This window comes from Mustela nivalis, assembly GCF_964662115.1.
Source record: "Mustela nivalis genome assembly, chromosome: 9".
Taxonomy (NCBI): Eukaryota; Metazoa; Chordata; class Mammalia; order Carnivora; family Mustelidae; genus Mustela; species Mustela nivalis.
In genome coordinates this window covers 64,599,726-64,624,602 of record NC_139028.1, presented here as the reverse complement: position 1 = coordinate 64,624,602, position 24,877 = coordinate 64,599,726, and the positions used below count along the sequence as shown (strand labels likewise).

Sequence of the window (24,877 nt, the reverse complement as noted above, 5' to 3'; positions counted from 1 at the left end):
TTTGGAGCCCCGCCCCTTGCGAACTACAGCTCCCGGTAGGCATAGCCGTAGCACTTACGGTGTGTGGCGGGGATGCGGTGGTGAGGCTAGTTACCATGGAGTTGGCGCTGAGGTAGTGGGACGCCGAGGCTGGAGGGAAAGCAACTGCGGGTGAGTCGGGCGGGAAAACAGAAAAGTCGTTCTAGGGAACCATTCGCTCTCTGGAGAGATTAAGCAATTTCCTTTTCGGGGACTGAGAAACCCCCCGCACACACCCCTTTCCCCCTTTCACAATGAACAAGACAAGACATCCATACGGAATGGACCTGGGGAGGGAAGGGGAACGAGATACATACCCACAGGGATTTGGGGGCGCTTAAGAACATCTCCTGTCACAAACCTGGGACCCCCTAATACGGATGCGTCAAGTCCCTGACAGTGGAAGATAAGAAGTACCCTCAGAAAATGGGTTGTTTTTTCCTGTGATGATGAACTGAGACCTCTTCAAGACATGGAAGTAGAATTAGAGAATTAGAGCACGCCCCAATACTGGAGATGTATGAGGCTTGACTTGTCTCTTTCCTTACAGTAAGGAAGATCCCAGGGTACAGCCTCCTCCTCAGGGTCAGCAGCATCTGCCCACACACACGCATTAGGGGTTCTGTCCCTAAATTACTTCTCCCTATGGTCTGCTTCTCCTAGCTCTATGGTTAGAGTCTGATTCCTTTTACAGTCTTCGTGACAGATTATATTAGGCAACTTACCCAGTTCATTCACATTCAGTCTCTCTTTTGAGTTTTGAGTCAAGGATATTTATCCCCATTTTACAGATTGGAAAACTGAAACCCAAAGAGGAACAGAGACTTGCCCAAGGCCACACACCAAATTGGTGACAGCTTGGGACCATACCCCAATTTGCCAGTTTCCAGCCAAGTCACTAACTTGAGTTTACAGCCTGTCTAGCTTAAGGACTTGTTCCAAGGAGTAAACTGCCCCAGGATAGCAGCTAGGTTGAATTTTGGACTTCCCTGTGGCACCTGGGAATAAAACCTCCCAGAATACACTAGATTATGTGGCCGACTTTTCATGACACTTTGATTTTTCTTCCACCTATAGCCCATAAACAGAAACCCTCTCTAGGTCAGGCCATTCAAACTCCTATCAGATCTTATCTGATTATTCCTCAAAACTTCCTGTGCCATCATACTACTACTTACCTAAGAGTAAGTAGAGAGGGAAGAAACAGGCTAACAACAAATCAAATTACAATTGTTAGTAACTTCAAAAACTGAAAACAAATTTTCATCAACTGGGACTGGTTAAACTTAACTAAATGAAGTGGGGTACACACAAATTCTATTCAATACTCTGCAATTATTAAAAAGGGTGTTTAGGGGCACATGGCACATGGGTGCTCAGTCAGTGAAGCAACTGCCTTCGACTCAGGTCATGATCTCAGCATCTTGGGATCAAGCCCTGCATCTGGCTCCCTGCTCAGCAGGGAATCTGCTTCTCCCTCTCCCTCTGCCTCCACCCCACCCTCCACTCATGACGGCATGCTCATGCTCTCTCTCTCTCTCTCTCTCTCTCTCAGATAAATAAATAAATCTTTAAAAAATGTTTTCAGAAAAGGATGAATCTACAATTTAAAAAGAAAAAGTACATTGTTAGCTAACACTACAATGGCAACCATATTTAGTATAAATGTATCATATCAATATGTTGTACATCTAAATTTACACAGTTATGTCCATTATCCCAGTTATAAAGTAGAATTTTAAAAATACATATACAAATAGTATATGTTTATTTAAAAATATCGCTTCTCGGCCTTTTGGCTAAGATCAAGTGTATTTAAAAGTATACACGATTTTGTATATCTCCCTTCTAAGAGGTTATAATTCTAAATATTAATCATGTTTTTGATCAGATGGAGACTCAGACTTTTAGTTTCTACTTGATGTACTTCTCTATGTTGTTTGGTTTTATTTAGCTATCATATTAACTTTTAAAATAAAATAAAACCAGTAGAAGATATTTCCAATTTGGGAAGGAAAAATTCCAAAACAAGACAAGTATGCCTCTAAACTTGTCATTTGTCAAGTCAGTCTGGACAGATGAGGAAGGCACTAGGATCTGACTGGGCATGAGGCAGCTGGGAATAGCAGCTGGGAAAGACTGACTCCAGAAATTCGGGGCACCTGGGTGGCTCAGTGGGTTAAAGCCTCTGCCAGGGTCCTGGGATCTAACCCCACATCGGGCTCTCTGCTCTCGGGGGAGCCTGCTTCCTCCTCTCTCTGCCTGCCTCTCTTACTACTTGTGATCTCTGTCTGTGAAATAAATGAATAAAATCTTAAAAAAAAAAAAAAAGAGAGAGAGAGAGAGAGAAAGAAAGAAAGAAATGCAACCACTGGGGCGCCTGGGTGGCTCAGTCAGTTAAGCATTTGCATTCGACTTAGGTCATGATCCCAGGGTCCTGGGATTGAGCCCCACATTGGGCTCCCTGCTTGGCGGAGATCCTGCTGCTCTGCCTCCTTGTGCTTTCTATCACTTTGTCAAATAAATAAATAAGATCTTTAAAAAACAAACAAGCAAAAACAAACAAACAAACAAGCATACAAACAAGGCTCTGAAGTGAGAAAAGCAACAAGGTTTTGTCAGTTCTACCCAACAGCCAGGTATACCAATGTGACACCTGAAGACACTAATTCATTTTTTTCATTTATCTATTATCCATTTGTTCATCAAGACTTTAGTGAAGACATACTCTTTGCCAGGCTCAGTACAGAGTAATGGTAGGAAGAGAGAAATAATTCTGACTTCTGTCCCTGGCCTTGAGCTTACAGGGAAGAAACAGGAGGTAGTTTATAAAGAAATGAGTACGGGGCGCCTGGGTGGCTCAGTGGGTTAAAGCCTCTGCCTTTGGCTCAGGTTGTGGTCCCAGGGTCCTGGGATCGAGCTCCGCGTTGGGCTCTCTGCTCAGCAGGGAGCCTGCTCCCCCGCCCCCGCTCTTTCTGCCTGCCTCTCTGCCTACTTATGATCTCTGTCTGTCATATAAATAATAAATAAAATCTTAAAAAAAAAGGAAAGAAAAGAAAAAAGAAATGAGTACAGGGGCACCTGGCTGGCTCAATCAGTAGAGTGTGTGACTTTCTATCTCAGAGTCATGAGTTCAAGCCACACAGGGCATAGAGCCTACTTTAGGAAGGGGGGTTGGTTGCTCAAGTGGCTCAGTTGGTTAAGTATCCAGTTCGGGGGTTGGTTGCCTAAGTAGCTCAGTTGGTCATGTGTCTGACTCTTGATTTCAGTTCAGGTCTTGGTCTTGGGGTCATGGGATTGAACCCCACGTCAGGTTCCCAACTTAGTGGGGAGTCTGCTTGATATGCTCTCCCTTTGCCCCTCCTCCCACTCACATGTGCATGCTCTCTCTCAAATAAATAAATCTTTTTTAAAAAGGGAAAAAAGAAACGAGTATAGATAATACAACTGCTTCAGTGTATTAGTACTAGCACCTGCTGCAGGGCATACAATAGCTCTCAAGATAGGTTTGTCCCCATTTTACAGATGAGGAAACGGTCTTTGATAAAACTTTATTCAAAGTACAGTAAGGGTATGTATCAGTTAGCTATTGCTGTATAACAAACCATCCAAAAACCATAGTGACTTATGATCTGTATTACTGCTTCTAAGTCTCTAAGTCAGCCATAGGTTTCTTCTGGTCTTGGCTGGGCTCATTCATGTATCTGCAGGCACCTGTGACTATCCTGAACTTTGAATTGGTGTAGGCTGGCTCTTGGCTAGTCTAGGATGGCCTCAGCTGGGAACACTAACTCTCTGCACATAATTCACCTGCATATGTTTGTCACATCCCTCCAGTAAGGTAGCCGTTTTCTCTTGGCACAGGCAAAGAGCAAGAGGGCAAGCCCTCTCTTTAAGCTTTCTGTTTGCTTCATGTTTACTAACATCCACTGGCCAAAGCAAGTCACGTGGCTGAGCCCAGCATCACAGTGAATAAAACTACAGAGTTAAAGGGCAAAAAAGGGGCGCCTGGGTGGCTCAGTGGGTTAAGCCACTGCCTTCGGCTCAGGTCATGATCTCAGGGTCCTGGGATCAAGTCCCGCATCGGGCTCTCTGCTCTGCAGGGAGCCTGCTTCCTTCTCTCCCTCTCTCTGCCTGCCTGTCTGCCTGCTTGTGATCTCTGTCTGTCAAATAAATAAATAAATAAATAAAATCTTTAAAAAAAAAAAAAAGGGCAAAAAAATAGATACCAGGGAGACCTGGAATAGGAATAATCAAGGGAATCAATCTACCACAGAACACAATTTTATCTGGAAAGACAGACTTCATCAAAGAGGGTATACTAGGCCTGAGTATTAAAACATTAGAATATTCACTAAGTAGGCAGCTGTTTCTTAGAACTGGATGCAGGCTGGTTTGCCACAATCAATGGAAACCTAGTAGGCTTTTCTGCGCTCATGACAGACAGGGTTCTCTTATTTGTTATCTTGGCTTCATTCCTTCTGGTCAGGCATAGGGCAGCGGGCACTCCATAAATGTTTGCAGAATTGAATTGAGTTTCTTACTGTGAATGAGGTGTGGACTGAAAAAGCTGAACCTGGGAGCCAATTGTTAGAAAGAGCAGCTTACCATCAACACGAGCAAAACAGAAAGCCTTGTATTTGGCAGTTTCTCATTCATTCCTCCCACAAGCATTTCTTGAGTGCCTGTTGTAAGCCAGGTTCTGTGTCAGATGATGAATAAGACACAGTGCTAGCTCACAGCCTGGGCTACTATTTAAATGGAGAAGAATAACAACCGTTTCCAACTGGCAAATTTATCTAAACTACTGAGGGCTGCATTTTTAATACTAACTCATCCAGAAAAATACATCAGGAGTTGGTATGACACAAAGTCAGTTTTTAGGAACTGCACTGAGTTAGGTTCTCTGATGGTCAAGGAAACTAATAGTAAAATTCTGCCCTTAAATATTTTAAGCTAAAATCCATGTCCAGTAGTGCAGAACTCTGAGGTCCCAACCCAGGACTTCGAAAAAAGTATCTAGTCTTGCTCAGAGGCATCAAAACTGTTGTAGGTGCTCTAGTGGAATGGGCTTCTCTGTTTAGGGGAGAACACAAGCCAGGTTCCTCTATTTCCAGAAAAGTCTGTGTTCTTTGTTGTCTGTCTGTATATTTGATACCTAAAAGATGCAAGTCTCCCTAATTAAGTCTGTACCCACCAGGCCAGTCCTGATTTGACAGAGAACTCAACTGTGAAGTGACTCAAGGTGGCACTTCCACAAAGCACAGCTGAGACTGTTGCTTTTTGAGAGGAAGACATTCACTTTCCATTCCTGTACATGTTAAATCACAAAAAATTAGTCAAACTGTATTAAGCTTAAGTGGAATTATACACTATCAAGTCCACGGTTTTTAAGAGAAATCATTTTAAGAAAATGTGTGGATCTCATTTTCTGCATACAATCTATTTGCTGCTTTGACTCAGATGGTAAGAACTGCATATCCTAAGGTTTCCTTTTTTACTTTGGCTGTCAGGAATTTCAGAGATAACATAGGCCAGTTCCTAATTCTGTGGTGCATCTCTTTGTCTTCCTTTAATCTACTTTCTGATCTTTCTCTTCCTTGGTTTCCATTTCCTACATCTGCCCTGTCAGTCTGGTAGCCACTAGTCACCTGCAGCTGTTGTGCACTTGCCAGGTAGCTTCTGTAAAATACCTCCATTGTTAATAGCAATTATATGTTGAGTATTATTTTGGATATATTGGGTTAAATAAAATATATTAAGCTTTACCTGTTTCTTTGGACTTTTCTTCTTATAGCTACTAGAAAATTTTAAATTACATATGTGAAAAAATTATATATGTGGCTTGCATTTGCAGTGTTCATTATATTTAGTTGGATAGCTCTGTTCTCTAAGAAATCATCCTGTTTTGAGTGTGTTGTTATGAACTACCTCAAATCATTTTGGAAACCAGGTGAAGTAGTGAGCAAAGGTGACGACAGCAGTGGATGAAGTGAGGAAGGGGAGGTTGACTGGGACACGTCTTTGTCAGTCTATGTGTCTTTTGTTTGTACCTGTCACATAGAAAACCCCTTGGTAAAGTGTGTTTTGAGCTTTCTTCTTCCCAGGTGAGTAGTATTCGCACTTCCCCAGCCTCTGGAAAATTTCTCAGCTTTACTTGAGCTAACCAATTGGAAAGGATCTGATAAGACAATTGATAACACTGTGTTCACCCCTCTCAGGGGTATTTCCATTTTAACAGAAAACAATCCCTGAACCCAAAGGAATGAATCCCTAATGGTGGAGTTTCAGGCATTGGTGACAGGTGAGTGAGTGAGGTAGACTCCGGTTTGATCTGTAGGTGCTTATATACGGAGGAGTACATTTGGCATGTGGCTGAAAGTAGGGTCTGTGGATGGAGAAGTGGGGTTGACAGACAAGCTGAACAGAGAAGGTAGCAAATCCCTGGCTGGGTCGGACTGGCAAAGGGCTGTCAGACACCAGGTCCAATGCAGGCCCTCCGGGTTTGTTAAGCAATAGAATAGCCCAGTTGATGTCACTGGAGTGTGGGTACCAAGGCAGCCTCCATGGTAACTACTGTGGAGTAGCACAAAGGGCCTCAGTGTAGGATTCAGGAGTGTATGATTGCAGTCTACACTGACTCACTGGCTTAACTCTGGGCAAGTGCTTTCACCCTGGGGTCTCAGTTTCTTCGTGTGGAAAGCAGAAATGGGTGTTACAACTATCAATAAGCTCTAAGGGATGTAAAGGTGTTCTGAGAAGTAGAAAGTGCCCTACAAATGCAAGGAATGGTGATTACTATCTTAAAATAGAAATGCAGCCAGGCAAGCCTGGGGTGGTGGAGGGCAGAAAGCAAGGGTACAGGGCTCTGGGGTTACCTGGAAGCCTAAGCCCCTTGTACCTGGAATACCAGTCCTTCTTATCACCCCCAGGCTGAACCCGGACTCCCAGGGCCAGTGCTTACACCTGACAAATGATGGCCTGAGCTATGAGCAGACAGGACTATATGAACACTTCGGTGCAAGAGCCCCCTCTTGACTACTCCTTCCGAAGCATCCACGTGATCCAAGGTCAGCCCACAGAGCACAGCACTCCACTCACCATGGCAACAGGCTGGGTATGGTCCCTAGGGAGAGACCAGTCTTTTAAGAGCCTAAAGAGAGTCTTCCTGTGTGCTTGCAGATTTTTTTTTTTTTTTTGACGTTTTTGAGAGGAGTAGGGGGTAAGGAGGTGGCAGGAGTGGAAGGGGTAACTGATCACCTTCAAAAGAATCCCCACTACAGCAGTAAAGTCGGGTGAAGAATAGTGGGAAACCAGTTTATTAGCCAATGGTTTTATTCTCCTGTCTTTACCTGAAGAGAGGAAGAAATGAATGAAAACACAGGCAGAATCCTATCTCCTCTGAGGACACAAGCCTATTCTGATCACTGGTAAAACATGCAGGGTCTCATTATTAACAACTGGCATGTTTCCAGTTTAAATATTTATTAGTAAATACCTTATGCTTATCCCAGGCCTACCCAAGCTTATTCTGTCATCACCCACAATTATTGCAGCTTCCAGCACTGCCCAAGCTCATTCCCATTTTATTAATGAGTTTCTTTGGAAATAGGTGGCTCAGGGAGGCTCTTAGCAGTATCCTATTCTCAGAGGAAGATGCTTCTTCCCAAGGAAGTTCTATCCCTGGCTTTTGCTATCTGGCTTACATCTGCTCTCACAGAACCCATGCTGGCACCCATATATCCTAGACCCAGATCTGGCTTCGTTTTTTCCTCACAGGCAACTGGGAGCTACTTTTAAGCTCAGGAAGAAGGCAAATAGTTATCCAGGAGGTACAAACCTTGGCTTGAGTTTGGGATACTACTGGGTTTGCACCAGCCACAGTGGTAACTTATATTCTCTCCGGAGCACACACCGACCCACTGTGATCTTTATTTATTGTGCATAGCATCACTTCTGATGTAGTCTGTGATTCACAAGGGTTTTAGCTGTGATAATCCTGTATGAGAGGTGGCAGGTGACGAAGTATGGCTCCTGCCTACCCTGGGAATTCCCAGCTCTGAGTGGGGAAATAGAGCTTTGCACTGCTTTGCGCTCTGTGGAACCTTCTTAATGAGGGGAGAAAACATCCACTACAACCATGGGTAACTCCATAGCACAAACCATGGGCCATACAGATGCCGGCTCCCTCGTTCAATGGTTATTTACTGAGCATCTACTATTTAGTAAGCGCACATGTATACATACCTGCCAGATTCCTTGCTGTGTCTTGTAAGGAGGGGAACAGGGGAAGCATATCCAGTCCCCAAAAGGCCAGTCCCCTCAGGTTCCCCGGAGCTTGTGGAAAGAATCTGGGACTACTTGATAGACTACTTGCTAATGTAATCAGTAGATGGATTATAGATTCTGAAATGCTGGCGACTCTAGACCACATTCAACCCATAGACCTCTGACTTTTCATGAACCTACAGTATTAAGGGAGTCTGCCATGAGATACTTACTAGTCCCTTCCATTATGGGGTGAAGGATGATGTGAGGAAGTTATCAAACTAACTCCTACCCTCTAAGGAAACATGGAAAAGTTGTGTGGCAACCCTTCAGAAATAGAAGACAGAATCATGCTTTTCCGGTGTGCCTGGGGCTAGGCACTTCCCAATTCTTTGGGCACTAATATCTGTGCTCCATTTTCCAGACCTGCCTTGGCCTACTCTGAACTAGGCAGCTTCAACAGATCCTTAAGCAATGCAGTACCCTGGTGGAATCTGAAGGGAACAAACCTGTAGCAGTGGGATACCCCATTCCACTCTTGATATTGGCAACCCAGATGGGAGCCTTAAGTTTTCGGCAACACAGTCCCACCAGTGGCTACTTCTGAGCTGGAGAGCTGCCCATGCTGTATGGCATTCCTCAAGCTATTGCCTCATCAGGCTGGATGCTAATCTATATGTGGGTTTATTTTAACCCTTTTATTCAGCTGTATCATTTCATTGGGAGTTCTCAGGATATGTTGGGGCCAGGGGCAGGATTAGGAGTTCATTCACAAGCTGAAGTACTGTGCTCCAGTGCCCTTCTGCCACCTCCCCCCAACCTCAGGCCGTGACTGTAGCTCCTGCTAACTCCAGCACTAAGGCAGAGAGCCATCTGGTGGATGCTGGCTGACCTGCAGCTGAGGAGGAGAGGAAGTTACTACTGGGTGGAGGTAGAAGGAAGTGTGTCCCATAAGAGCTCAGGGGAGTGAAAGGCAGCGGCCAGCTTCAGCAAATCCAATACTTTCTTCCCCGGATGCAGCTTTAGACAAGTAATGAGAGGCTTGGGGCAAGAGGAAATATACAGTCCCCTCAGCCATAGCCAGTATCTGGTTCTGACTCTGCCACTGTGAGTCTGGGCAGGACCCAGCCTCTCCGGACCTCATTTGTCAGAAAGGGTTGGGGGGTGGATCTACACAGATGGTTTATAACATCCCTGTTTTCCTTATTCTCTCTCCTCTGCCGAACTTTCTGCCAGTGTTGTTTACATTACTTGCTTAAATTTCCTTAACCTGTTTACTCTTGAACTCAGTCCAATGTAGCTTCTGGCCGCAGGCCCTTGTGATTTCACTGTATCCGCCTTCACCAGGATCACCAAGGGCTTGAGTTGCCAAAATTACTTTTCAGTCCTTATCTCCTTGAAATTCACTCCTATAAACTATGAACTCCCTGAGCATCTGTAAAAATTATCTTCTTGTGGTTCTCCCTCCCTGTCCTTCCCTCATTACTCATCATTATTTAATAGACGCCCCCTCCTCTCTACCCTCACTCTCCGTGTAGAATCCCCTCTATTTCTCTAACTTGTACACCTTCTATACTAATGATTCTCGTCCATCTCCAGAGCTTCAGACCTTCGTATCCAACAGCCTGCTTGGCTTCTTCACCTCTTTGTTACAGGAGCCTCAGATATACACCAAGGACAAGGCTGAACTCACCTTTTTTTTTTTTTTTAAACTCCTCACCTTTTCAACCTTAGTTTGTCTTTTTTTTTTTTTAAGATTTTATTTATTTGACAGAGAGAGATCACAAGTAGGCAGAGACGCAGGCAGAGAGAGAGAGAGGAGGAAACAGGCTCCCTGCTGAGCAGAGAGCCCGATGCGGGACTCGATCCCAGGACCCTGAGATCATGACCTGAGCCGAAGGCAGCGGCTTAACCCACTGAGCCACCCAGGCACCCAGTTTGTCTTTTTCTAATTCCTTATCAGTCCCCTAAATAAGAAACTGGGCACTGCCCTTGATTATTCTTTTACTCTTACATCCAGTCAACCACGAAGTCATGCTGATTCTCTTCCTCTCACCTCTCGCCTGGATGACTGAAAGAGCCACACTGGTCTTCCAGTCCCACCCACTCCCTTTAATCCATCTCCACACTAAAGCTTCAGAATGATCTTTTTGCAATGAAAGATTTGGATCACCCTTTGCTTTAACCCTCCAATGGCTTCCCGTCACCTACAGAATAAAGTCCAAACTACTCTGCCTGGCTTTCAAGGCTTGTTGGCTTTTCACTCCATGTCCCACCTTGCACAGTATGTGCATACATGCCCTTTCCCACCTCTGTGCCTCTGCTTGGGTGCCTCTCACCCTTTCCACCCTTTGCCTGGTTAAGGTCTCCTAATCCACTGAACTCCATCTTAGGTTTCGACTTCCCTGAGTTCCCAGAAGAGTCCTTCTTTATGATTCCGTCACTATCACATTGCCAGTTTGTTTTCATCCTGCCTATATGAGCTCCTCCAAGGCACAAAATCTGCCTCATCCCTACCCTGTTACTCATCCAGAACTTGGCACAGAACTTTACCACTATACATCCAGTATCTGGCACATACACAGTTGCTTAGCAGTAATTCAAGAGAGGGACATCAGAGGGTGTTGTACTGAAGTGAATACTCTAGGCTCTACCAGTGGATAATTCTAGATTTTGTGCTATAATCATCTTGGTCAAGTCTGACAATTATAGTTCTTAGTTTCCATAAAGTGGGAATGATTTTGCCTCCCACACCCCCAAAAGGGGTGGCATATAGAGGACCCAATGATAGAACAGACATTAGAGGACCATGGGATGCAAACCAAGAATTTGGGATGGCAAGTCTTTGACCCTTAGTCCAAGTTTACTTGGACTCCTGGGGCCTGTGGGAGTGATACTAGACTCAAGCATGAGGCTATGGTCCTGCCAGCACCCCCAGCTCTAGCACAGGCTGTAAATCCTCCCAGCTCTGTTCCTTCCACCCCTAAGGCAGAAAAGCAGAGACAATAACCCACGTCTCACTGTCCCCACAGACCTGTTGAGCGAGGAGCCACGGACAGGGCTACGACCACTAAGGCACTCAAAGTCAGGGAAGTCACTGACCCAGTCCCTGTGGCTGAACAACAATGTCCTCAATGACCTGAGAGACTTTAGCCATGTGGTTTCACTGCTTCTGGAGCATCCAGAGAACCTGGCCTGGATCGACCTGTCCTTCAACGACCTGACTTCCATCGACCCTGTGAGTCCCCAGCACTGTGATTTAGTCACAGGGTGGGCCCGACGCCAACTTGTCCAACTCCCAGCCTCTCCATCTCCCACGTCTTTCAGGAAGTAGTGCAGCAGCAGGCTGCTGTCCAAGTACATGGCTATGGGCTCAGACAGACGTAGGTTCAAATCCTAGGTTTGTCTCTTACTGTAGGACTTTGGGCAAGATACCCCACCTTTCAAAATCTGTCTCCCTGTCTGAAAAAATGAGGAGCATGTGCTCCCACGAAACATAAAGGTTTTGTGAGGAAAGCCAAATGGCATGTAGCAGGCTCCAATAACACAACAGCTTTTGTTATCAGGCACCCTCTGTGCCTTGTGCCTTGTGTCTGTGGAAGAGACAGATCAAGTACAGCACTTATTTTCCATGAACTCAGACTCAAGTTTTAAGAAATAAACACATTGACCTTTTCTTGTCCAGGATCCCTACCAGAGGAAAAAAGCAGCTAGAGCATGAGCTGGAAACGATTCCCTGGGTTGTAGATTGTAATTTTGTAATTGTAAATTTGAAAGCTTCTCTTCTGTACCTGGCGAGATGCTATCCCTGTCCCTTGTTGTGAAAGAATCTTAGATCTCCAACGCTAAAAAGGTCTTCAGTGTAGGGGCAATTGAGGCTCAGGGGGAGCAGGAGTGCCTATTCATCTGGCAAGTCAGTGGCTGTGCTAGGCTGCCGGTCCATACCTCCCATCCCTCAGAGCACAGTTCTGTGCCAACATGGTACCCCTGTACCCATTCAGAGTAAAACAACAAGTAGGTCAGAGTTATCCAGAATGGCTGCAGGGGGGTGGCAGACTGGAAAGCAAGTTGTTTCCCAGACTCTTCCTTCTTTGCCCACCAGTCCTGAGCACCAATCCAGGGCTCTGCCCATCCTGGCTTTCGGTTTCCTTCCCCAACAGGTCCTGACAACTTTCTTCAACCTCAGTGTACTCTATCTCCACGGCAACAGCATCCAGCGCCTGGGAGAGGTGAACAAGCTGGCTGTCCTCCCACGGCTCCGGAGCCTGACACTCCACGGGAATCCCATAGAGGAAGAGAAGGGGTATAGGTGAGTGCCCTGACCCCAAAGCTGAGCTCCCCTGAGGGCAAGGAGGTGGGGAGAGAAGAAATCCAACACCAGTGTTCTGCCATGCTAGGGCAGAGAAGGGAGTGGCGACCTTTAAGCATGTCTTACTATCCATCAGGGGAGACTCTGTCTCCCCCCAAATTATCCTTTGGTCCCTCCATTCCTTGCAGTTAGGGGAGAGAGCAGCAGCTGGTGGAGGGGGAAGGAGGTTCTGGTGGGGGGCTGGCCCCCAGCCCAAGTCTTCCCCACAGGCAGTATGTGCTGTGCACCCTGCCCCGTATCACCACATTCGACTTCAGCGGGGTCACCAAAGCAGACCGTGCCACAGCTGAAGTGTGGAAACGCATGAACATCAAGCCCAAGAAGGTCCGGATCAAGCAGAATGCACTCTAAGGCTCCCAGGGCCCCAGCAGTCCTAAAGGCCGAAGACAGTCAATTTGGTTTAACAATAAACGATCGGAGCAGTTGAGCAGATGTGAAGTCACCTGTGCCATGTACAAATGTCCTCTGCCTCAGGCAATAGTCAGTAGCTCTGGTCTTAACTTCGCCAATGGAGGGAGGCAGAGGAGGGAAAGGCCTTTTGGCCTGGGATGTAGACCTTTTGACCTGGTTTACTGTATGGTCTTGAGAAACTTACCTTATCTCTCTGGGCCCCTTTTTTAAAAACTCTTCAGTTCAGATAGAGGTTAGAGCTGCTTCACAGAGCACCAAGTTTCTGTGAGTACACCTCAGAGAAGATGCTAGACCCCCCGCTTCAATCAGATCAGAGTAGCTCCACTCTGTTTTACATGCTGGTGTTCTGCTTGAGATTTCATCAGATAAATAGAATCTTCTGCTTGAAAACAGTGGCTTGCTGGCTCCGTATCAAGTATCCTTGGTCTGCCTTTACCCCTCAACCCTGGGCTTGTTGGTAATTCCACTGCACCTGAAGCAGGGCCCCCAACAGTGACAGCTGCCTTGGATTCCAGTTTGTTCAGTTTGGACACTATTCACTGGAGAAGGGACAAGCAGTCTTATCCAATCTGAGGTTAGCCCAGGCCATTTCCAGCTAAGACCTGGGAATTCTGAACCCTTATCTCCTGGATTCTTCTCAATGGCCCTAGAAGATGTACCTCCCACCCCATCTCGCTGCTCACAGACCAGAAGTACTAGGGTGGTGGGCAGGACAGAGGGGCTGCAACCAGCACACAGATGAATACACTTCCTTTATCGAGGGCGACAAACCAAAACAAAACCCCAAAACCCCAAACATGTAAAAACCCAGGGTGCTAGAAATACAAACTCAATTCATTCAAATTCAAGCTTGTCCAGACCCTGGTCATAAACCCTCATGAGGTGCATGTGAGCACCAAGTCAGGGAGGGGGGAAAGGAGTGAGGCCAAGAGAAAGAGTGGGAAGAGGGCCCCCACAGGCCCCCTAGGGATCACCCTCACAGTGGTACCTCCAACTTCCCAGTGACAGTGAAGACCTACTAGGCTCTAACCTTTTGATCCCCACCCCATCCCTGGCCAGGGCTTTGAACGCCAGTCCCAAATGGTTCTGCCCTCCCTTGCTCCGTCCTCAAGTGCTGAGGCTTCCGGCCTCACTCTTCTCCTCCACACTCTTCTCTGTGATTAGTAGCAGGTCAGGGTGCTGTGAGAGCCGCAGTAAGGCTGGGGGCCAGGGGAGGCAGGGTGGAGATGGGGTGGAGAGAAGAGCAGAGCTGTCCAAGGATCCCTCTCTTCACGGGATTCCGAACTGTACAACCAGCTCCTCTTTTGCGTCCACTCGGATCTGAGAAAGTGCACTGTAGGCATAAGCAGCTATCCTGGAGACCTGGGACAGAGGGGCCAGGGACGAGAGGAACAGAGAGGGGCAGTGAGAAGGGAGATTAGGTGGCAAGAGAGGAGGGGATGGTGGGGGACAGGAAGCCAAAGAGGAAGGCAGGGATGGGACAGACAGCAAACAACAAGGAGAGGGGGCGGTAGAATAAGGGTAGAAACAAGAATATACAAAGTACAAGAGGTGAGAGTGAGTTGGGTACTCGAGCTACCAGGCTCCCTAACTCCACCTCTCTACTGCCTCTGAGACAGAGAAGGTGACCCCTCTGCCACAGCCTGGGCCTGGAGGGAAGGGTAGGCAGGGGCGGGCCCATGGGTGGCTCACCTGCTGCAAGTCGGAGAAGGGGACAGGCTCGCTGGCCAGCACTTGGTGGGGCTGGCTGGTGAGAGACGGCAGCGGCGGCAGCTTCTTCCAGTGGGTCAGGCTGCTGCTTAGCACAGCCAAGCGGGTGCTGGCCAAGAGGATGGATGGGAGTGCGCAGTCAGACCAGTCTGCTTTGCCCAGCCCAGCCCAGCCCAGGCAAGCCTTGTTCCTTCAGGCCAGAGAAGAAGGGTGACAGGCACCTCCGCTCACCACGACTTGCTCCAGGCCCACCTCCCTCAGCCTCCTCACCCCTGCAGGCCACGGGGCAAACAGGGCTGACATGAACATCTGTATGGTACCAGGGATTTGCTGTCAGTCTCCTGCGCTGCACCCAAACAAGAAGCCTGGACTGCGGCTCAGGCTCCAAAGCTGGGTAAGGGGTGAAGGGGCAGGAAGGAGCCCAAGTAGCCTGAGTGGGGGCCACCAAAGCTGGCTGGGCCTCACCTGTATTGCCTTGCCCGGTCCATGTACTCATGCTGCTCCATGCCCTGGGAGTCCGCGGCAGACACGTCAATGATGTTGCTTTGGGGAGAGGAGGCAGAGGGAACATGACAGGTGCTTCAAAAGGGACACAAAGGATTCCCTGCCAAGTGCCGACTCCAAGGCTATCTGACACCAGTATCCCTGCCTGCCCAGTGGAGCAGGGCTGGGCCCAGAGGCACCTCTAGCCGTTGACCTTGCCCATCGCCCCTGTCCTGGGCCACCCAGTCCCTCTATCCCATCCTTTAACATGGATGGTGAAGCTCTGCTCAGGCTTGGGCCTGTGGTGCTCACCTGGCTGTCTTAGCAAGAATGGAGGAGAGCAAGGCCTGCTCATCTGTACGAGTGGGAGGCAGGCTGTGGTAGTTGGGCTCGGCTCCATTGAGGGCTTTGGTAGGGGGGCTGCTAGGGTCCAGCAGCAGCTTCCGTTCCTCTCGGTCCTAGGAGAGGCCAAAGGGGAGAAGTCGGCCCTAGAGACTTTAGTCCAACACCTGCCTTTCCTGGGCTCTCCTCTCAGCCCACCTCTGACCTTTAACCACCAAGAAATATCCTAAGTGTATGGAATGTCAGCTAAGGCTCAATCCTGCCTGCCCTTGGGAGCTCGGCTGGGTTGGTGGTCTGGGATGAATCAGAGTGGAACCAACCAGTCCTAGAGGCCCTAAGAAGATGGACAGAGGCACAAAGCATGTATCCAGTAACACCTCTAGAGCTTCACAGAACATTCTAGTGCCTGATGCAGGTCAGGAGATCCCCCAGACAATTCTATTCCTCGTATAATGTCGGGACAGGAGTCCTAGCCTCTGGGTCACACAGTCCCACTGTGCCCCCTCCTTGAGGGCAGGTCCCTTCTACTCTCAAGTGTTCACTCTCCTCTGATGCTCTCTTCATACACGACTCCCAGAACCAAACTTGATGCACCTGGTGAAGCCAGACCTGACAATGGAGCTGCTCCCTCCCTTACCATGCCAGCACACCTCTAGCAGTGTGGTTCTGCTTTTTCAGTCACCTACGTTGATCATCACAGCCCCCAGAACTAACCTTGGGCCAGACCAAGTCTCCCTGTCCCTCACAATTCTGTGTATATTTCTCTTCATCCTCATCTACTGCAATCTCTCTGAATATGACCCTGCCTTGAGCCCATCCGCTGCAAATCCCCGCTGGCTTTGTGTCAGCTACAAATTGGATAAGCAGACCTGCTGGGTATCTATCCAAGCCATAAAGAGCAAGTGTGCCCAGGACAAAGCCAAGGACAAGGGGCCCATCCTGCCTAACGCTGACTCACCAACTCTCAATGCCAGACCACCAGCGCTCCACTCCAGGCCACTTTCAGTTCCTACCACAAACCTTCCCACTGCAGGCTCCTGGCTCCCCTGGCCACAGCACTCCTTACAGAGGGGCCACTTCCTCCTGCTGGCCTGCCCCACCCTAAGGCAGGCCCAGCCTTTTCACAATACTCTTTGTTCTAAAGCCTAGGTTGTCCACGTGTCCCCAGTTCCCAACAACACAGGACAAGAGCTGTGGGATTCTGCCCTATCACTTCCCAACTCCTCAACACAGCCCCTCCTCCTTAAAACACAGGGTAAGTGTGAAAGGGCCAGAAAGACAAAATGCTTGCCAGAGATCTGGCTCCCTAATGAACCCTGAGTTTGCTTCCTGTGTGTCATCCTTCCCCCAGCCCTACTTCAGACAGATCTTCCTGCAGGACAGGGCAGTTTTCCCATCAGGGGTTCTTCAAGAACAATGTTGTTTTCCTGACACCTAGACTCCCAGAAAAGCCCAGGCTACCCTCATCACAGTGGACAAATAACTTCACTTCCCCCCCTCACAGAAGGCCAAGTGCAGCATGGAGGGGATTTTCACACCCTGAGTCAGTGTCAACCCAAGGGTCAGGATTTCACCGTCTACCCTAGCACAGACACATGCATGTGGCCTGCCCATGACTACTATGGGCAAAGCTGAAAGAGACAGCTTGGCCCAATGGATAAAACACATGGCTTGGTATCAAGACACCACAGCTACGGCACTACTCAGCTCTGTATCATTGGCTAAACCATTTCGTCTCTCTAAACTTTCTTCTTGCCATTAAATACACAATCTGTACCTATAGGACAAAACATTTTGCAAAAATCAAATGAAAGAACTATAAAGGCCTTTGAAAAATGTATCATACATTCTTTATTAAAATAAAGGAGCAGAGATAAGAGTGGGAGAGGGGCCTATCCCAAGAGTTGAGAGAGGGACTCTTAGTGAATGGTTTGGCATAGACTTTTGCCACACAAAGCCTTAAATCACCCAGCACAGATCGAGCACTGTTCTGGGGGTTAAAACCAGAAGTGGGAGTCTGTCAAGAAAGTGAAAATCAGGAGAGCAGCAAACTAGAAGCTGGTATCCTTTCTTAGAAGGCACTACCCCTTCTTGAACCCTTCATTCCTTCCAAGAGTCTGTTTTACTCTTTAGGACACAATTTCCCACAGTTTTCCCAGTAGGCAGGAATACTGTGTCCTCTAGGAGGCTGGGATAAAGTGAGGGGTAGTGGGCATGAGGTATGCCTAACATAAGGTATAGGAAATAAGAGTATGTGTTCACTGAGTGTTTCGGAAATTAATGAGGCCCAGGTGCCACCCATACTTCTTATACAAATGACATTTTCCTAACCTTAACTCCTTAACTCAAAATAGGTTCATGTGAGTCACTGGGGAAAGACCTACTTCCCAAATACCAGTAACAAAATCCATTTCTGTGACCATTTTCCCCACCAGACTTTGGGCTACTTGCTGAAATCTTTCTATCCTGTGTCTAGAATGTGCTGAAATGTAGAATCCAGGCTTAGAGACAATCAAAAAGGTGAGTGGCCAAAAGCTTGAGACTTCATCCTCAGGAAGTTCTCCCTACTCCTAAAAGGAGATCAAGCATGCAGGGCAGGTTTAAAGTGGGGAGAAATGAGAATGCACCAAGATGAAGAGGGAGAATTTAAAACTGCACAGGTTTCTCAGCCTAGTCCCTGTGCAAAAGGATCAGCTCTACAGTCAAATTCCCAAGACAGGCCCCTCTCTAGCTGGAAGAACCTTCAGGCCCCAAGCAAAAACTGCACTGAGGCAGCCCAAACTGAGCTCCCCATCCTGCCTCCCTAAGCCAATCCAGTCAAGGCGGAAACCCACTTTGTAGCTTCCCAAATAACTTCCCACATGCCTCGATGTCTTCACTGTCTCTATCAAATTCTTCGCTGGCCAACTCAAATGCCACCCACTTCCAGAGGCCTTTTCTTTCTTTCTTTTTTTTTTTTTTTTAAAGATTTTATTTATTTAACAGACAGAGATCATATGTAGGCAGAGAGGCAGGCAGAGGGGGGGGGGGAGCAGGCTCCCTGCTGAGCAGAGAGAGCCCGATGCGGGGCTTGATCCCAGGACCCTGAGATCATGACCTGAGCCGAAGGCAGAGGCTTAACCCACTGAGCCACCCAGGCACCCCACCAGAGGCCTTTTCTGACCACAAACCAGCAGTGACCTTACTTCTTCAACCCAGGGGCTGAGATCCTATACCAATTCCTGATTCATGTCAGGACAAATGAACTCTTAGCCTCAGCTTACCTGTCTCTAGAATGGATTCACAAAGCCCGCTCACACAAGCACAGAAAAGGCACAGAAAGCTGGGAAGGCAGTGTTTCCCAGAGACCGAGGTTGAAGAACCTAAACGCTATAAAGGTTTAAGGGTGAGATAAGATAAAAGGGGTGGGGCGAGCGGAATAGACAGGTTCCTGCACACCCCACTGCGGAGACTGTGGAGAAGCTGGGTCTTTAACAGGGGTAGGAGCCTGGGCAGGCGTCTCCTCTGTAATCTGTCCCCTCCCGGCCTCCGTACTATATGAACCCCGCAGTCCTACTCCTGCTCTTCTGCAGGTTTTCTTCTGGGCCCCACGCCCCAGCCTCTCAACCCTCATTCCCGAGCCTCGCCCGCCGCGGCCGCACCTGGTCCGAGTCCTCGTTCTCGCTGCTGTAGCAGCACCCCATGGCCGGGGTCGGGCCGGGCACTCAGGCCGCGCCGAGGAGGGACGGCGTCCGTCAGGAGCCCTTCCGGTCACATGACCCGTGGCTGCATCCAGCAAGCAGCCACCGGCCTCCCCGCCTATCCCTTCCCAGAGTCGCGCCGCGGCTGCCGCAATACTGGCTTCCGGCCCCGCCTCCACCGCGTGATCATCGCCAACCAATAGGAAGGCTCACCTCCTTTGACAAAACGCAAGACACGTGACTCGAGGAAAGGGGGGGCAGATCACATGACTTCAGCTTCTGTCCACTCTTGGAGCTCGCGTTTTCTTCCACCGGCTCTAGAGGTCCTCCTCTTATTTGGTGGGGTGGCTGCTAGGCTACCTTTCTGAGGCAATGAGTGAACTTATACCAAATGCTATCATGATTTGCTATCCTAAATGCCATTGGAGGGGCTTGTGGGATTGAGGCTCCAAGCTTCTAGAGCACAACGTTTGTATACAAACTTTGGACCCAGAGATGCCCAGCCCGCAGTTGTGGACACCTAAAGAGTATGGCGCCCAACGGAGTTCTCAGCACCTACTGAGGATCGGAAACTTACTGGAAGAAAAGCTCTTATTCCTACGCAAACCGGAGCAGAGCTCAATCCTAGAAGAGAGAGAGCGCCTCACGGGCTTTGCCCTCAGGCATTTCTTGTCAATCTTAATGGCCTTTTTACAGCAATCATAGTAATCTAACACAATGCTGTTTTCTTAGAACCATCCCATAGCTTCTCTTGGACGCTGAACACAGGTCCACGTATGTCATTCAAGATCTTGCAGACCCTCTCACCTGCCTCCCATTCCAGCATCTGGGTCATGGAGGTTGGTAGTGATTGTGGTGGCAGTGCAGGGATGACTGGAGTGATGCCTCACTAGCCATAAGAAAATACTTGCAGTTCCCTAACTGACTTAGCTATTCCACGTGTGCCTGGAACATTGTCTCCCCACGAGGTCTGTCTTCTGTCTTCAACCCTCACTACAAACAGTATTTTCCTGATTGCCATCTTCAATCCCATTATTTGGGAATGTCTAGCTCCCTGTGCTTAATTCTTATCATGTTGATTCCTTCATTTATCTTATCAAAAACTACTGTCTCAGGGTGCAAGGGTGGCTCATTGAGTTAAAGCCTCTGCCTTCGGTTCAGGTCATGATCCCAGAGTCCTGGGATCGATCCCCACACCCGGCTCTCTGCTCCGCAGGGAGCCTGCTTCCTCCTCTCTCTCTCTCTCTTTGCCTGCCTGTGATATGTCAAATAAATAAAAATCTTTAAAAAAATACTGTTTCTGATGTGCCACACACCCTTCTGTCAAGATACATAGCAGTTCACAAAACAGTGCAAAGTCCCTGTATCTATGGAGCACTGCATTATGTCTATTCTACATTTCTGGATCAGTATCTTCATTCAAACTTGGAGTTCCTGGAGGAAGGGGGCAAGACCTGACTCCCTTCTGAAACCCACATCCTGGCATTTGCTTAGCAAAAAGTTGAATTTTGAATTACTTGAATTTTGAATTCACTTTGGCTCACACCATGCCCTGTTGTCCTGATACAAGGAGTTAGAAGAGAGGTCACCAAACCCAGTAGCTCTTATTACCCCTCAGATCAAGACCCTGAAGTTCCGTACATTTTTTTCAGGAGTTGAGAAGTGTAAGAGTCAGCCCCACTTTGTTCCTGCAGCTAGTAACCTGAACTGCAGGTCTCAGGTGACAGCAGCAACTCTGCATCAATAATTGAAAACAGGTCCAGCCCGCCTCAGGGTTCTCTGGCCCCAAGGACTCCCCCTCCTTTCCTATGCTCTGATCGTCCCCAAGCAGGAGCCTCCAGCCCAGGTAAGCAGGGCTCTTGAGTGTGGGTTCCCAAGCACATCAGTTCAAACTCCCTATCACTCACCTACTCACATCCATTTATACACTCTTACTTTCAATTTCAGTCCCCACCATGACCAGGGGCCTCACAAGGGGCAGATCTGGAGGAAAGGGAGGATGGTCCAGGGCAAGCCAAAGGAGAAGGCACTTACCCCTATAGGGGATGAGGAAGAAGAAGAGGCTTAAGTGAGGGGGCTGTGTGCTGTGTGTGTTTACACTTGTAAAAGGAATTCTGAGGGAGAACAGAAAAGCTGAATGCAGGGGAGGGGAAACAGGACTGGAGAGGATATAGGATCAAGGACTCCTCCCACCCTCAAGGAAGACCAGATGGAGGGGTGGGAAGAAATCTCATTCTAACACCCTATGGAGTATTTTGATTGCCTTCTATTAAGGCAGCACATAGGGCCTGAAGGGGTTTCTGACTACAAATCTGTGCTCTTTTGCTCTACATTAATGGGTCAGAGAAGAAAAGGCAGAGGGTGAAGAGGGTAGAGGATATCTCAGAGGAGGTCTGCGAAAGCAGTCCAGAGATGAGGAAATGAGGAGAAACAGGTAGAAGAAGCAAGGTAAAGATAGGACCAAGGGGCAGAAGTGGGAAGAAGTGGCTTGAGGGTGGGAGCAGAACATAGACTAGCGTGAAGTCCTTGAAAGTGCATGGGCTTGAAATCAGACCAATTCAGATTAAAATCCCAGTTCTGCTGTGTGACTCTGGACAAAAGTGTCTTTTGAGCTATGGTCTTTAAAATATAGAGATAATACAAATGACAAGCAATGATGCGTGTGGGTTTCCCTCCCTGCCTCCCTTCACACCCAGTCCTGGTAGGGACCATGTCCCCTGCCATCGCACTGGCCTTCCTGCCCCTGGTGGTGACATTGCTGGTGCGGTACCGGCACTACTTCCGACTGTTGGTGCGTATGGTCTTGCTGCGGAGCCTCCGAGATTGCCTTTCAGGGCTGCGGATTGAGGAGCGGGCCTTCAGCTATGTGCTCACCCATGCCCTGCCTGGGGACCCCAGTCACATCCTCACCACCCTGGACCATTGGAGCAGCCACTGCGAGTACCTGGGCCACATGGGGCCTGTCAAAGGTCAGTGTTCCTTAACCATCTGCTCTAGGAAGCACCCCCAAGATGGTAAGGAAGGTCTGGGATCTGCCGCTGCCTACTGGGTGCCCTCGGCAGGTCCTGATCCTCTCTGGGGCTCTTTTTTTCCCTCTACAAATGAGAGGGCTAGGCAAAGTTATTCATTCATCTAGCAAACACTTATTGCCACCCTTTTGTACTAGGCCTGTACTAGGTGCTGGGTGGGAAAAGGAGGCAGAGGCCATAAATGCTGGCCTCAAAGGAGACATAATACAAAGGGAATAACCATCATAGTGCATAACCCATAATTTTGTAATTACCTGTCCTAAATATTTCTCCCCACACCGTGGAGTCTTCCACATCCCATTCAGGGTAGCTGCCTGGCTTTGTCTGAATCCCAGCTTCTGGCACAAGTGCTTTTAGAGTCTGAAGAAATTTTTCAAATTCCAAGGTTAGAAAGATATTCAATGAATAAAACAAGGGGGGATGAAACTGGGAAGTTCTAGCAAAGGTTTCTGTTGGTTGTTTCTACTTGAGCCCTCCTGGACAAAGCAACACTTACACACAGCCTAGAATTGCTTCCCGCTTGGCCAAGCAGATAAACACAGGGGTGGGGAGGGGCAAAACCAGCCACATATACTAATGCAGCATGATGGAATGAGCCAGCACTGACTTGGCGGATTCTGGCCACAGTGTATGGAAGGGCTGTGATACAGGCTACAGATGGGAAGAACTGGAAAGATTGGCTAGGATTGGATCCAAGAAGATCCTGAATGTCAGGCTGAGGATCTCAAGTTCAATCTCAAAGTCCTTGAGGATCATAGGAACCAAGGAACAAAGGGTCAGATTTGTTTGTTGGAAAGATGCCTGATGGGTGGTATGAAGAAGAGAGTGAAGGAGGCAAGCCTGGAGGGGGAAGAGGACCAGTGGGGCAGCTGGAACTATAGTCTGAGAAGACCCCAGCTGGTTGGGGGTTGCAGTGAGGCAGGTGGGCATTTGAGATCCCTTTCTGTCAGGGGTCCTACATCCGTCTCCCACATCTGCTGCAACAGCCGTCTTTCCCCCCAGGTCAGATCCTGATGCGGCTGGTGGAGGAAAGGGCCCCTGCTTCTGTGCTAGAGCTGGGCACCCACTGCGGGTACTCCACATTGCTTATTGCCCGTGCCCTACCGCCCGGGGGCCGCCTTCTCACCGTGGAGTGGGACCCACGCATGGCAGCAGTGGCCGAAAAACTCATCCGCCTGGCTGGCTTCGACGAGCGCACGGTCAGCCCCCACCTCCCAAACCCTTGTCTCTTCTCTCCTATGCCCAGACTTGCCCGAGCCAGGCCTCTCCAGTAAGGGAATCCCACCTAGGAGAAGGCAGCAGCTCCACATAGGGGACTGTGACCCTGGGTGATGCATGAATTCCTGCCCTTCTGTTCCACATCATTTGCTCACATTTGCTGCTGGATGACAAAGGAGCAGTTAAGAGGAAGGTCTCTGGAGCTCAGCAAATCTGGGTCCAAACCTTCAGTCTCCCCCTTGTGAGCTTTATGACCTTAGGCCAAGCACTTATTCCCTGAATCTCAGCTTCATCACCGACAGAATGGAAATCACAATACTGATGCTGACCTCTTGGGTTTGTTCTGAGGATAGAGGAAATGTGTGAACACTTGTGGGGTCCTAGGCCAGGACCTGGCGTAAAGTAAGCCAGATCATGCAAGAGTCTGGTGTGGGAGAACAGTCTCTCCCACCCTCATCTCCAGCTCCTTCTCCCCCACAGGTGGAGCTCATTGTGAGTAGCTCAGAGGAGGTGATCCCGTGCCTACGAACCCAGTACCAGCTGAACCGGGCAGACATGGTGCTCCTGGCACACCGGCCCCGATGTTACCTGCGGGACCTGCAGCTGCTGGAGGCCCATGCCCTGCTGCCAGCTGGTGCCACTGTGTTGGCTGACCACGTGCTCTTCCCGGGTGCACCTCGCTTCCTGCAGTATGCCAAGAGCTGTGGCCGCTACCGCTGCCGCCTCCACCACACTGGCCTCCCAGACTTCCCTGCTATAAAGGACGGCATAGCCCAGCTCACCTATACAGGGCCTGGCTAAGGTCTGGGCCCAGGGGTACTTACTGCTGCCCCTCCACCCCCACCCAAGCAAGGACCGCAGAACATCCCCTACCCTCCCCGCTTGTGGCCTGACACGTGCTGGGCTCAGGGTGGTGGGAGGTTGTCCTCCCACCTGTGGCCTCCCATTCTGTTCCACACTGATTCAGGCATCAAGTTCTGTCAGATTGCTTGGTCTCACTGGCCCCTTTTCTTCCAGAGCAAGTCACAGATTAAGAGGCAAGAGTCCTAAGCTCCCAACTCTATCACTGATTTTCTGGGTGATTCCAAAGGACTCCCTGTGTTGCTCTGAGATTTAATCTGCTTTCTTAACACCAAGGATGCTGGCTGGAAGACTTCCAGGGGCCTTCCAGCTCTGGGCCTCAGAAAGCCAGTCCTCCCCAGCCCATGCAGTTCCAGGGGGGGTCAGAGGAAACAGAGAGGCTCTGAAGGAATGTATGAATATAATCTGCGCCAGAGAAAATGGTAATGGAGCCTGGGGCCAGGGCCACCCTGGCCTTCCTTAGCCCTAGACCACATGCTCAAGTAGGC

At 48.8% G+C, this 24,877-nt stretch overlaps 3 protein-coding genes across 13 annotated transcripts; 2 read left to right on the top strand and 1 right to left on the bottom strand.

Annotated features, from left to right (window-relative positions):
• Positions 1–3: 3 nt before the first annotated feature.
• Positions 4–20,594, top strand: LRRC51 (leucine rich repeat containing 51; the record flags this gene model as incomplete). 10 transcript variants are annotated; one of them, XM_082682308.1, is made up of 6 exons in its annotated part: positions 4–150; positions 6,240–6,322; positions 6,951–7,088; positions 11,319–11,524; positions 12,447–12,595; positions 19,174–20,594. In XM_082682308.1, the coding sequence occupies exons 3-6, from the start codon at positions 7,007–7,009 to the stop codon at positions 19,271–19,273; spliced, it is 537 nt and encodes a 178-aa protein (XP_082538434.1). In that variant the 5' UTR covers positions 4–150; positions 6,240–6,322; positions 6,951–7,006. The 10 variants fall into 10 exon arrangements, with proteins under 10 accessions (XP_082538434.1, XP_082538431.1, XP_082538438.1 ...); XM_082682305.1 differs by lacking the exon at positions 19,174–20,594 and adding an exon at positions 12,865–13,087; XM_082682312.1 differs by lacking the exon at positions 19,174–20,594 and adding an exon at positions 12,784–13,087.
• Positions 13,800–19,381, bottom strand: LAMTOR1 (late endosomal/lysosomal adaptor, MAPK and MTOR activator 1). The gene is made up of 5 exons (XM_082682322.1): positions 19,243–19,381; positions 15,572–15,717; positions 15,242–15,319; positions 14,759–14,885; positions 13,800–14,428 (listed from the first exon to the last, which is right to left on the bottom strand). Exons 1-5 carry the CDS (start codon positions 19,282–19,284, stop codon positions 14,336–14,338), a joined length of 486 nt encoding a protein of 161 aa, XP_082538448.1. The 5' UTR covers positions 19,285–19,381; the 3' UTR covers positions 13,800–14,335.
• LOC309840224 (transmembrane O-methyltransferase) lies at positions 18,038–24,516 on the top strand. 2 transcript variants are annotated; one of them, XM_082682296.1, is made up of 5 exons: positions 18,038–18,121; positions 20,934–21,127; positions 21,978–22,250; positions 23,313–23,509; positions 24,009–24,516. In XM_082682296.1, the coding sequence occupies exons 3-5, from the start codon at positions 21,992–21,994 to the stop codon at positions 24,327–24,329; spliced, it is 777 nt and encodes a 258-aa protein (XP_082538422.1). In that variant the 5' UTR covers positions 18,038–18,121; positions 20,934–21,127; positions 21,978–21,991; the 3' UTR covers positions 24,330–24,516. The 2 variants fall into 2 exon arrangements, with proteins under 2 accessions (XP_082538422.1, XP_082538423.1); XM_082682297.1 differs by lacking the exons at positions 18,038–18,121; positions 20,934–21,127 and having other exon boundaries at positions 21,961–22,250.
• Positions 24,517–24,877: the final 361 nt, after the last annotated feature.

Bases quoted from the DNA above. Each gene is read 5' to 3' on its own strand.
- LAMTOR1 (XM_082682322.1), bottom strand. From the start codon at position 19,284: ATGGGGTGCTGCTACAGCAGCGAGAACGAGGACTCGGACCAG. The intron at 14,886-15,241 runs GTGAGGCCCAGC...CCTCTTGGCCAG, and splicing joins GACCGGGCAAGGCAATACAG to CACCCGCTTGGCTGTGCTAA. The intron at 14,429-14,758 runs GTGAGCCACCCA...CCTCTGTCCCAG, and splicing joins CCTTCTCCGACTTGCAGCAG to GTCTCCAGGATAGCTGCTTA.
- LOC309840224 (XM_082682296.1), top strand. From the start codon at position 21,992: ATGTCCCCTGCCATCGCACTGGCCTTCCTGCCCCTGGTGGTGACATTG. The intron at 22,251-23,312 runs GTCAGTGTTCCT...CTTTCCCCCCAG, and splicing joins CCACATGGGGCCTGTCAAAG to GTCAGATCCTGATGCGGCTG. The intron at 23,510-24,008 runs GTCAGCCCCCAC...TCTCCCCCACAG, and splicing joins CTGGCTTCGACGAGCGCACG to GTGGAGCTCATTGTGAGTAG.